Below are 13,805 nucleotides of genomic sequence, written 5' to 3'. Positions count from 1 at the left end.
TCTGTGTGATGAACAACACAGCGCGTCCGTCTGTGAAGCCGTGACTATATGGCTCTTGATTACGTAATATTGAAATGTGCCTTTTTTAACTTTGTGACCCCTTCGGGCTTAGACCATGGAAGACCCTTTAATTTCCCTTAGATGCTGTAAGACATTGCGTCATGCATCTTTGAGACCCTATTGTTGTCACTTACCCAACTCATCCACCTAATTTTTTTTCTGAATCTGTCCGCAACCTTTTGGGACATCTTGTTCACAAACGGGTGAAAACTACCTCCGTGCACCCTTGGCGGTCGAGGTAACGAGAACTTACAGCAACAAGTGTTGTCTCTAATTCAACTGCTTTGCAGGAATAATATTTAGCCGATTAAATGTTGGTTCAGGTCCGATGCCAGATCTGGCCTATTAGTAGGATAGAAAACGTAAACTTTTCAGCGTGGTGGAGGTGTGCGCTCTTCAGATTGCCGTTCTAGTTATAAATAAGGATCTGCCACCATATGTCCATGGATATGGATCAAATTGGTGTGAAGGGTTTCAGCAATACTACTCCACATCATGACACTTCCACATGCAATATTTGTGGCTTCCTGGATATAAACTGGGGCATATCGCTCATTGCGTCTTCTGTACACACCTTTCCATCATACCTTTACCTTTATCATACCTTTAAGGAGAAAAACTTTCACTGAACATAACATTTTAACAGGGTTCTTGTTCACCTGGGTTTGGGCCTCTAGTTTTCTTGTGGAAGTCTGATGAAACGGACTCGTAGCTTGCAACCAAACCAGTGTTCCTCGAAAGGCCCAAAGGCCTCGTGCAGCGGTGATGTTGGCTGATTTCCAAGCAGATGGCAGATGACCTTGAGCAAAAGAGAGGGTGAAGAGAACAGAGAGAGGGAGTGAAAGAGCGGAAGAACAGGATTTTAGGACCCGTGGGCTGATGCCGTCAGGTCCAGTTGCAGAATCAGTGTCGAGGGTTGACAAACTTTTCCACCTTGTCAGGAGGAAAGGACACAGAGTCCAGGAGCAGCTGGGTACGACTGGGTACGGTGGGTACAGAGAGGGATCGGTTTGGGACACAAGATTTAGAGGTGGTATACCTCGTGCAGCTGGGAGCAGCCTACTCATCTAGGTTGGAGGAAATTTTGCAAATTTCTGAAATCAAATTGACTAATGAAGTAAACTTGTACATGTCCAACTTTTTCGGTCAATTTGTACTGATGAGTCTTCCTCATACAGCAGGACTCTGAACTTATTTGTGGCATCCTGAGTCCCACATTATTCCACACATTCGCTGTCTGTCCCTAAATATTGTACAAATGTCCTTTGTGAATTTAAATGTTCTCGTTAAAAGACATTTGAGCATCATTGACTTTTCTGATATCAGAAGTCTTCTTTCAGTAGAATTCTCATTGAGCCAAAGTCACGTGTGTGTGTGTGTGTGTGTGTGTGTGTGTGTGTGTGTGTGTGTGTGTGTGTGTGTGTGTGTGTGTGTGTGTGTGTGTGTGTGTGTGTGTGTGTGTGTGTGTGTGTGTGTGTGTGTGTGTGTGTGTGTGTGTGTGTGTGTTGTATATATCTTACGTTTTTTTTTTTTATATAATTTTATATAATTTCAAATTCACCAAATGTCCGTCTGTCTGTTCCAAGGTACCGCAAAAACGGCTGAACCGATTGCAACGATATTTTGGATGGGTATTCCTCGGACCTCCTGGGAGTAAAATAGGCTCTATTGTTTTTCCAAACACTGTGGAATAATATTTACCAATATGAACAGTGATGTGGCTTTTGTTGAAATTCTACCTACCAGGCGAGAGTAGATCGACTTCTGACGAACTCTTCCTATATAAACGTGCTGCTCCGAAGTAACATGGCAGCGTGTGCACAGCGACTGAGAAACAGGTGTAGCGGCCGCTTCCGTGTTACAGATTCGGCGTGCACTCTTCACACAAACGTGCGACTGAGAAAGACGTGTAGCGGCTGCTTCCGTTTTGCAGAATTCAATCTTTTTTTTCAAAATGGGCGCCATGTACTGCTTAGATTTTGATGATTTGCATGTGATATGATTCAACGGATGTTTATATGAATCGTTTAAAATAAAATGAAATCCCTTCAATTTCTGATATTTTGCCTTTTCATTTGGGCCTCCCAATTGAAGCCCCGCAATTGAAGCCCCGCCCGTAGGGTGGGTACCGTTGCTAGTATATATAATTTCAAAACACACCTGGTCACAAGTGTGCCGCACTGACCGGGTCCTCAGTCGAGATTCTCAGCATCATCCCGTTTCGGCCCTTCAACCTCGATACGGTCAGCTAAAGTGGGCCAGCAGGGGCACATACACATCCACATGCAGCAACTACACCTGGATGCGTACATACCCCCACCCCCAGCCAGTGTGAACGCAGACGACAACAACAACACCTCCGCATCCAGAATCCACAGCACCTCAACCACTCTCACACACCAAAAAATAAAATCAACCGACCACCACCCTTACAACATGCACCACTCAAACAAAAACATTCATGCAAAACGACACCCAATCCTGCAACACACAGACTCCTGCAACACACAGCTGCAACACACACACTCCTGCAACACACACACTCCTGCAACACACACACTCCTGCAACACACACGCACACTCCTGCAACACATACACACACACACACACACACACACACACACACACACACACACACACACACACTCCTGCAACACACACACACACACCTGCAACACACACACACACACTTCTGCAACACACACACACGCACACACATCTCGTTTTTTCATTTCTGTTCCTCACAATTCTGTCTCTTATTCACACACCACACACCACTACACACACACACACACACACACACACACACACACACACACACACACACACACACACACATATATATATATATATATATATATATATATATATATATATATATATATATATATATATATATATATATCATACACACATCATTTACACATCTCCATTTCTCTTCCGTGCTCAGTCACTGCCCCCTTTAGGCTGAAATGAACCACCCCCCACAACCTCAACCTACACCGTTTGACGTGCCTCCATAAACTTCCTCCATATCCAAAGTGAGCCTTTCAAGGCAACCTGGGCCATTTTTTTTCACACATCCTCCTCCTTTGTCCCACACATTTCTGAATACACTTCTGAATATATGAATAATATTTTCTGAATATATATAATTTTTTTTATTTATTATTATTATTTTTATTGTTAATAAACAGGAAGTACATTTCTGCTTGGGGCTAGTGTGGAAAAAATTCTGCCTCAACCTGGGACTCAAACCCATGGACCTCATCACTTACTCAGTGACAGCCCACTATTGAGTCTCTGGGGATATCCTTAGAAATTTCTCACACAAACACTGCGAGCTTTATAATGGCCGATGTCGTGTGGTTTGGTTTGTGTGTTTTTTGTTTGTTTGTTTTTGTGTTGTTTTTTTTGTGTTTTGTGTTTTTTTGTGTGTTTTTTGTGTTTTTTTGTGTTTTGTGTTTTGTTTTGTTTTTTGTTTGTTTTTTTGGTTTTTCAGATATTATATGAATTTATGCAGGATCATAATGAATGACGATGCTCATGACCTCCAGATATTAAGCTTGTTCTGATTACAAACCCAAGGGCAGCTCCATCATATTTAATCTTTACTCGGTGAACAATCCACTAAGTGACCAACCCATCCGTTGTACTGTAATCCCTTCATTGTGCTCTGTGGTCGCTTTGTAACCAAAGTCATCTTTCCACCATTTAATATTTAATTTGATTTCCCTTCTTTGCTGATTATTGGAGGCCAATGTTTCACTCGGTGGATTTGATTGTGATTCCATGTGCCCGTTATTAACGTGGGATCTTCGGGATGTGCTGTCATGCCAATTTCAGATTTGAATGGTGACCAAATTGACAATTAAAGGATTCGCTGTGTGAGGAATGATGTAGTTGTACCTCCAATGTATAAAACAAAACGAATGTGTCGTGGATGTTCGACTTGTTGTTTTTGTTAGCAGCTTGTGGCTGCTGGTTGCCTCATTTCTGAAAGTGTGGCTGTGCCCCTGATGCAGCGCCCCCTGTCACCAATAAGCCGGGACTCATTTTGTCAATCGTGGAAGGATGACGGGCTGATACAACCCACCTGCTGGTATTTCAACGGCACGATGGGAGCTCAAACTCCAAACCCTGAGGTCTCAAGTCAGCCACCTTAACCGTTAAGCCAGCACCACTGCACCAGTCTTTGGATGTTGGTCATGTTATCATTCAGCCGTGGTGATTGAGGCCCGACGTGCTATCAAATGTCTGCATCGTCAGGCTTGTTACCTTCGCCAGAGGAGAGGGTATTTCATTTAGGTGTGTTTGTCTTTGTCTGCACAAAATGTGAGTAGGTGGATTAATTGCATTAGCCCCTTTGGAACCCGAAGACCTTTTACAATCCTGAAACCCATGAAACTCTTAGGGCCCCTAAAACGCCATAAGACACCTGAAACACTTTAGACTAGAGCCTTTATAACCTTAAGGCCCTTTGAGACCCCATAAACTCTTTCGACCCTTTACAACCTGAAAACCATTTCGGTTCCCTAATACTCCAAACTCTAAGACCATTTAGAACCCCAACACCCTAAAGGACCCAAAAGGACAAAACCACACATCCTGGTCAGGGTCAGCAATCTCTGAATGCGCTTTCTTGTTGTGCATTGTAAATCAAATTGTGCCGTTTGTGTTGGGATAGTGTATCTCGCAATCTTCTACCTTGCTCATCAAATATATATAAACCTGTTCTGTAAGTGCTCACTCCTTGAATCTATGATATAAATATAAATGCTTGGTACTTTGTAGGTGGGCTAGAAAGTTTAAATTTGCCATGCTGAAGTTGACTCTAAGCCACAATTCCAGAAAAAAACAAGACCAATGGTCTAACCAAAAAACAAGACCAATGGTCTAACCAAAAACAAGACCAATTTCACCCCAATTGCACTTTTTTGAAATACCAACTTCTGTCCTGGAAGTCCTTGGTGTCCTTGTGTTTTATACTTCTCCCCCCCCCCCCTTCCCATGCCTCCTCCCCCCCCCCCCTTCCCATGCCTCCTCCCCCCCCCCTTCCCATGCCTCCTCCCCCCAAGCCCTCTCCCTCCCACACATCTCCCTGCTCTCAAATGTTGTGTGCTCTCAAGTGTTTGTGTGCTTCCCCTTCTCTTGTCTTCCGCTCCCTCTTTTTATATATTTTGTTTGTCTGGTTGATTTGTTTGTGAAGTAAATGTCAGCTCTTTCACGAGCCTCGATTCAGTATACAAAAAAAAACGGTGAATGGCAAACTATGAACCAATAAATTCCACATGCCTATGCCACCTTCATTCGAATGTCAGTTATTGACAGCACGTTCTCTGTTTTCATTCAAAACGGCATCATTCCAATCACAAATTTGTACTGAATGAATTATTGATCGTTTTTAGGCCATTTTTCCCCACAAGAGCGAGGGTTAGCATTGCGGGCCCCATGACGATCATGGTTCCCTGTTTGAGGCAATGTTTTTATGGCCGGATGCCCTTCCTGACACCAACCCTGAGTAGCTTCTTCCGATGCGCAGGGATACGGTGTACCTATTCTAAACCGGGGTACACACCGGGATCATTCATCCCAGCAAGCTGGTACTCAATTTGCCGACCTCGGAAGGATGACAGGCTGAGTCAACCCCCCTGGCGTTAATTCAGCGATCGATCGGGATTCGAACCCAGGATTCTAGGATCCCAAGCCGGCACCCTAACCGCTAAGCCAACACCAGGCTTGTGAGTTAGTACTATAGTATTACTAAATCACTAATGTATTGAGATATTATCAAACCAGCGAACCGTTATCTCTTCACTTCCGGTTTCGGGAGCAATGTTCGTGTCGATCACATTTCAAAATCCTAATTGTATTGAGGAATTTCTGAAACACGTAACCTGCCTTACGATACCTGCTGGGACCCCCCGTCATGTGACCAGATCCTCAGCTCTGATTGGTGTACATTTGTGGGGAAATATGCACAAACACTGTTCTAGATGGAATTGCCCTCCCTATGGGCTACGCCGTTTAAAATAAAAAAATAATAATAATAAAAAAATCGCAAAACTGTCCACAAACAAAAGTATCTGCAAACGACAGTCGGCCGGTGGAGCCTCGCTCCCTCTGCCGTGGGAGGGGCGGAGTTTTGGCTTGTTACACTGAGCAAGTAAAAGGGCGGGGCTTGGACTGCTCATTCATCATTTCATCAATTGATGCATCAGCTTGCAAAATCTAGTCGTTGATGTTGATGCTTGTTGTCAAATTTGGTCCGTCCCTTTTCATTCTGCGTCTGAGGTTTCAAATGAATTTTGAGCTTTTCAATGAAGCCTAATGGTGTTGCTGTGGGTTTGGGTTTGTGTAGGTCAGGAGCGTTTCGCGTCCATGACTCGCCTTTACTACAAGGATGCGGCTGGCTGCGTGCTTATGTTTGACGTCTCTTCGGCCAACACCTTTTACAACTGCATTGGCTGGAAGCAAGACCTCGACAGCAAGATGCAGCAGCGAGATGGACAGGCAGTGCCATGCATCCTACTCGCAAACAAGGTTTGTCGACCTTCGCCATTCTGTCATCTGTTTTATTTGTTACTTGCAAAATCGAACATTTTAAAAGTATATTGGTCGGTTGCGTTTGTTATTCTGTTTGTCACTCGCCGACAGATCACAATTCTAAACCGATCCTCATGGAACTTCACCGAGTTGTAGAGGTCGTCACAATTGAGAAGCCTATTGATTTTGAGGTCAAAAGTCATCTGGAGGTCAAGTTTCTAAAATCGGCATTTTCATCCGATTGACTTGAAAATTGAACAGTTGCATATCGAGTCACTAAATTGGAAAAAAAAACCCCAAAAAAAACTATTTTTGAGGTCCAAAGATCGAACTTCCAAAATCACCAATTTTCATCTGAAAAAGTCAATTTTCATCCGATTGACATGAAAATGTAATAGCATTTGCACATTGAGTCACTGAATTGGGAAACCAACTATTTTTGAGGTTAGAAGGTCAAAGGTCAACTCGAGGTGAAACTTCTAAAATCAATTTTCATCTGAAAAATCGTCACTTTACATCCTATTAACCCAGGCTTTGATCAAGATTGTCAATTTAAATCTTTATGAAATGGCCAATTTGATGGATCAATGGCAATCTTTTTTTGGTGGGGGGGGGGGGGGGGGGGGGGGGTTGTGGAGGCGAAAGGGTGGATTTTGCAAGTGTCGTGCTCTGCATGACGTCGCCTTGTTTATTTATTTGTTTCATGTATTTGTTTTATTTATGTTTTATTGCCCTCGCCAGAGGAGAGGGAATTGCATTTGGGTCCATTTGTGTGTCTGTTTGTTTGTCCGCACAGAATAAATATGATTTTCTCAGCAACCGTTGGTCTGATTGACGGGAAATTTTCACCATAGGTGCACCTCCACCTGTATAGTTTTTTTTCATGATAATTATGACGTCATATGTCCCGTGGTTCGGCCGCCATCTTGGCAAAAACCGAAAACGTTGCACCTCTATCTCCGAAAGCGCTGAATAGAAAAAATTGAGACATGGCTCATTGTAAATAACTCTCCATGGGGAATAAAATGTTAATAATGATGTCATCGGTGCCTCAATTATGACCTCATAATTTGACAAGTTCAAAACTTCATCCGATCAAGATAATTTATTGAGCATAATTCAGGGATAAATTGGTGGAGAAAAAACAATGATGTCATCGGTCACGTAGTTCGGCCGCCATATTTGTTTTAACACAAAAGCCTTAAAAACTGCAAACACATCCTGGCGAGGGTCTGCAATCTCTGTTGCTCTTTCTTGTTTTATTTATTTATTTATTAGATTAATGAACAGGATTAAATAATTAAATTGATATATGTGAGGAAAATTACATTCCCAGACAAGGAATCGAACCCAGGGTCTCTGGAAAGCCATACCAGTGCTCCGAGCTATCTGGGTGACCCCAGATACCCCAGATATCTGGGTGCGCATGCAAAATTTCCCACATATATGGAACTTGCGGTTTTCCAGAGGGCCTGGGCTTGATCCCTGGTCTGGGCATGTAATTTTCCCACATACGTATATCAATTTAATTATTTATTTATGATTTATTTGTTTTATTTATTTATTTATTGTTTCCCAACCCCCCCAAACACCTGTACATGGAATTGACAAAGCACTCATGTTATGTCGGACTCCTAGTACAGATATGAATTGTAATGCAGTAGTGGGACAGGACTTTGATTCTAGGCTTCGAGAGACGCAGCTGTTTTCAGTTGCCATAGTATCGCTAATAAAAAGCTAGTTGGCGCAAATTCTGACCTTCAAATAGAGAGTGATCGGAAATGATGATCCACCCCACCCGTTCTGTTCTACATGCCATGGCAGTCCACATTTTGTAGTCGACTCTAAAAAGCAAATTGGGACAGCCACGGAAATTCTATGATAAGACGCTGTCCAACATCCAACAGCTAAATGAACCTGATAATCAAAAGGATGTTGAGGTTTCTCTACGTGCGGCTTGATGTCCCTATGGGGGAAAGCCACTAGCGGAACACCAAGGACGCACACCGCAGTTCATAGCTTCAGCATCGCTTCTGTTTTGACAAATCGAAATGGTGTGTGGCATGTAGTTGGCGACAAATGTAAATCGTGCTTTCCCAACATGTCAACACATTTTTATTTCCAGCCTATTTGAGGCAGCTTTTGTGGGGCCCGAACCTTTGAAAGGACCAGTTTGTAGGCAATTGGATTGGCATGTATTTGTCGTGTAACAATGGACGTCCCTGAAGTGGCATGGTTTGTACAACAGGAACTTGTCTATTGAAACACAGTGATGCCTGACAATCATTGTCATGCAATTGAAAAATAAAACTATTGTAAACAGAACGTATCTAGGGCATTCGACTAGGGGCTGGCATTGTGCTTTTCTTGCTGCTTGTGGATTACAAGTCCGCCTTCATACCTGGCTTTCTGATATCCTCCGCTTGTGCGTCTGCTACCAATGGAACCATATCATCTACCCTCACAGTGGAGGTTGTGGTGCTCCTGAGGTTTTGGGTCATCTTGTTCATCAACAGAAACTTTTACATTTGATGCCCTGGAAAACTCACTTCCTGGTTGCAGATGAGACCCCATTCTGTTACCTATGTTGGGTCGGCAGGCTGGTCTGATGAATGGAATGTGTTTTTTAATGTCAGACCGTTTGTTTCATCTTGTCGCTCTGTTAAGGATCGTTAAACTAACCTATCTGTTTTCTGTCGACAGGCACTGGAAGAGGTTCAGTCTCTTAAAATTTTTGCCTCGGCATCACCAGTCTCTCCTGGATTATATGAAATACAAAACTCTCGACATTATTGGAATATCTGATGCTGAAACTCTCACATCGCAGATAGGTTAATGGCTTCTGATTTTGACCACCTTTCCTCTGGTCTAGCTCCCTCTGATCCCCTGGGCCTATCAACCTTCCAACTACCGAATCGGTGTTCTTCCTATTAACACTCTCCTAATTGTCCCCCGTCGCACCGCGGAGCGAAAGGGGGACTATGGTTTTCCGTGCATGCGTGCGTAAGCAAAGGACCGAATTTTAATTTGGTGTGTGGGTGCAACAAGGCATATGGAAGAACCCTATTGAAAATTTGGTCGCCACGTCAAAATCCAAGATGGCTGTCACCATATCTAAACCTTGTGAGCGCGATATCTTGAAAAGTAAATGTCTGAACCTTGTGAGTGGAATATCTTGAAAAATAAATGAACTACTAACTTCTAATCTGGTGTGGGTGTATCTACGCATAAGGAAGAACGTCATTGAAAATTGGGTCGCCACGTCAAAATCCAAGATGGCCGCCTTGCGTCTTCCACTTTGTCAACTCGCATCACTTCACCGATGGGGGACCTAGGCGTAACGCTTGTTAAACCCTAAAATTCTCGGCTTGTTGCTCTTTGCTCCCATTTGTCAATCTACTTTCTGAAGGCTAATAAAGTGCTCTTTTTCCTCCAGGGTTTCAAGCACATTGTGCCCCACCATCATATTGTTACGAATTTGGTAGAGCAATATGTAGAGCAGAGTAGATCTGAGTAGGTAACATGCTTCGAGATGTTGTGATAAGGAACACTTCCTGTAATAAGTCATGTGTAGGCGTTTGTCGGGTTAAGATGTACGATTGTGAATCTACCAGGAGATTCGTGTGTTAGTTAGTGTAGGGAATAATGAGTAGAGCCCTTGCATGTCTCACCTGGTAGTCAAACCTTTGTCCATTATGGCACTGCAGACCACATAAACACTAGTTAGGACCTTTAGTACAACACTAAATGACACCTTCTCCCCTGACATGACTTAGGAAGAAATCAGGCTAGAACACCGCCACAATTGGCCGCCACCATTTACACCTCCGAGAGGCCTACCCACCTCGCATAGCACGTGCTATAACAAGGACCACGGAGTAGGGGACGAGAGTTGGAGTGACGCTGTGGGCATGTACAGGGGCGAGTCGATGGAGGCTCTGATTGGCAGTGCAGTGCGCCAATGCTGACGTCATCGGCCAGAGATATTAATGAGGGCCGGACGCCATTTTCGGGCAGATGAGATTAGAGCCCCGACCTGAGTTGGACCAGAGCAGGAGGAGTGAGGGAGTCGAGTTCCATTCCTGAGTCGAGTTGAGCAGTTGGATTCCTGGCAGTGCAGTGCAGAGCCCGAGTCCATTTTGAGCATTTGGGTTTGAGACGCGGCAGGACTTTGGTCCGAGTCGACCTCATGTGGAGCCGCTAGCCTGCGTGGGACGCGTGGCGCTTGGAGCGAGGCCTTGTGGGACTTGGAGCGAGGGACCTCGTGGTGTGCGATCGGGCCGGAAGGAGCGGTGTTGGACGACAGCCACCAAGACGACAAAGACAAGATAAGCCTGAGCTCCGCGTACATTTTGACATCAAAGACGTGTTTCTTTCGTATTTCATCTCCCTCGTCTCGTCTCTGATATCTGTTATATGGGGACGTCCTGATTAGGATATTTGTTACCGGCGCGTGCTTTTTCCTGTCCTTGCCTTTTTCCTTCAATAAACCCTTGCATTACTTTTTGTACATAATACCTGAACGCAGTTTACCGGGTGATTGATTTGATAGTTAAGGCTGCGAGGACTTGCGCTGCTTCCCTCCATTCCGCGCGCTTCGGTGTGTTAGATTTTGGAATCCGCCATTGAGCTTCCGCCTCAGAGTTAAAGCCTTTGTAATCGGCATCCGCGATCGCCTGATATAATTTCGGCGGTTGCGCGACAGTATGTTGTCTCCCATCCCAACCTGCAATCCTTTGTACCCCCATTAACCCTTCCTAATACAACCCTCTCGTCTTCTGGTGCACTGTTTCCTCATCTCTTTCCTGATCTTTCCTCCCCTGCTTGTTTTGTCCAACTCTAGGCCCACAAAACGTTTGTCCATAAACGCACTGTCACGTCTCTTCCATGAGCATAGATCTTGTCTAAAGTTTAGTGCTCGAGTTGTAATTGAAGGCTACAGCAAATGTTTTCTCGGCCTGCTGTATTGTGTAGCTGCTCTTGATTTTGGGGCTGAGTGAGGAGGGACAGTGGTGGTCATGAATGTGTGACCTAGTTCAGTTTGAGACATAAATATGTTGTCAGGACAGAGACTGTGGACATAAATTGCTGTAGACATTTGCCCATGATGTTTTAGTCCCTTCATAGTTTGTGCAGTTTGAAAACTGCTATCCAAGGGATTTCTGGTGTACAAGAAGCAATGTAGCAAAGGTATCAGTGGTAGGAATAGGGAATGTCGTGAACCACCACCTGACTACGATGGACGTTACAGGTGATGCTGCAGGTGAAGTAAGACTAATATTTTCAGTATCTTAACGTATGTATTATGTGACAATTTATTAATTAATTATTTTGTATCGCACTTTCCTTCCATGCTCTTATTAACCTAGTGTGACCTGGGTGAATGGGCAATTGGACAAACTGAGGTGGACAAATTCAGTCGTGAACACAACTTCATCGGCTGGATGGAGACATCTGTGAAAGAAAACAGGAACATAGAAAAAGCTGTTGGGTATGTCCAGAATGAAAAATGCCCTTTCGGGATTTGCAGAGGCTTGTTGGACAATGTCTCGTGAATGATCATTTGAGATTGTGTTGTTGGTTTGTTCATTTAATCTGCAAAGCACTGCTGGAAGTCATTTGCACCTGTTCCTTGTACCTCGTGTCTGCTGGACAATCCTTCAGTGTGCTGGTCGACGAGATGATGGCGAGGGCGAGCGAGGGTGGTCAAAGCGTCTCTGCAAACGTGGGTCATCTACACCTTGATTATGCCGATGGTCACAACCGTCACCGATGTTGCTGGGAGACCTGAAGATCTTCTTCTTCTCCTTCTTCCTTTTTTTTCCTTTTTTTTTTCCCTTCCCCCCCCCCCCCCCCCCCCCCCCCACTCCCCCTCTCCCCCTCCATTTCCAAAGATTATGCTTGCCTTTTAACCTCTCGACTCTTTGACCTGTTATGACGTTTGACGACCGATGCAGCTCGAAATTGTGGTGAATGCAAATGTACTTTTTGAACTCTATCTCGACAAGTGTTTAATTTGCATCCTTTTTACATGGTACTATTTAGTGTTTTTAACTGATTTTTTTTGGTCAGGTGTGTACGGTGGTTCAAGCTTGAATTTGGTTTATTTTTCACGTTGATTTGGTATTGGCGGATGGATGTTTGCTACGATTGCTTCTGTTGCGTTCCAGCTCGTGCGACGACTTTCACACCCTTTATAGTAAACTACAAAAGTGTTACTGTTGTGCGATTTCTGTACATCGGATGCAGAATAAATGTACAAAGTGGAAATTTTTCTTTTTTCGAATGGTTACGCAAAGTTTCCTCCTTTCATAATGGATGATGATGCTCTTTTGACACAAATGTCCTTTAGTTTCAAAAGATATGCAATAAGGATGCAGGAAACATTTCCTGAGTTTGGTCCAAAAATGATGACTTTGAAGCAGGAAACGCAAGTGTAACTCACACCAGAACATTAACTGCAGGTTTCGGGCAGGACTGCTCGGCACTTTTTCTCACCTGATGTGGGCATGACGTAAGAATTTGGCTGAGGTACTGACGTGGACTTTCAAAAAGCCACTGCAAAGAAACTAGTAATGTGCAGGTAAGATTTTAATGCCTCCGCCCCCGAAGGTGACCGGAAGCATTGTTTTCGGGTTGTCCGTACGGGCCAAACCTCATTTCTTTTTTTTTTCAGCAACCATACAGAATGGTTTTATGATTGTGACATCATAGGTCACGTTGTGTGGCAGCCATCTTGGAATAAACAGAATTTTTTTTTTTTTTTTATCTTTGAAACGGCTGAATGGAAAAATTTGAAACTTGGCACATCGTCAAGTACTCCCAATGGGGAACAAAAGCATGTTATCGGTTAAGTGTTATACCAACCATAAATGTTTTAATCGAATTCCTTATCCTAAAAATCTGAAATTGCATGTACATGATCAATGACCCATTTGTTTTGAAATATTAAATTTATGCCTTTTTTTTTTTTTTTTTTTTTTTTGCATACATAATCGAGGCTCGTGAAAGAGCTAACATTTATCACACAAACAAATCAAACAAACAAAGTATATAAAAAGGGGAGCGGTAGACAAGATGGGGAGAGAAGGGGAAGCACATAAACACAACATTTGTGAGGGACATCGGGAATCTGTGGGGGGGGGGAGGCGGCGTGGGAAGGGGGGTGGGAGGTGGGAAGGGGGTCAGACTGGCTTTGG

The 13,805-nt window shown here is 43.8% G+C and overlaps 1 protein-coding gene across 2 annotated transcripts in view; it reads left to right on the top strand.

Annotated features, from left to right (window-relative positions):
• The window catches only part of RAB29 (RAB29, member RAS oncogene family), a 52,939-nt gene extending 40,063 nt beyond the window's left edge, over nt 1–12,876 (top strand). For both annotated transcript variants that reach the window (XM_068098904.2, XM_068098910.2), the window contains exons 4-6: nt 6,422–6,603; nt 11,976–12,097; nt 12,271–12,876. In XM_068098904.2, coding sequence (XP_067955005.1) covers nt 6,422–6,603; nt 11,976–12,097; nt 12,271–12,397 — 431 coding nt within the window. In that variant the 3' untranslated portion in view covers nt 12,398–12,876. The remainder of the gene's footprint in view (nt 1–6,421; nt 6,604–11,975; nt 12,098–12,270) is intronic.
• The last annotated feature ends 929 nt before the right edge of the window (nt 12,877–13,805 follow it).

Source organism: Myxine glutinosa, chromosome 1 (assembly GCF_964187855.1).
Source record: "Myxine glutinosa chromosome 1, kmMyxGlut1.1, whole genome shotgun sequence".
Taxonomy (NCBI): domain Eukaryota; kingdom Metazoa; phylum Chordata; class Myxini; order Myxiniformes; family Myxinidae; genus Myxine; species Myxine glutinosa.
This window is presented reverse-complemented; position numbering and strand designations above follow the sequence as displayed.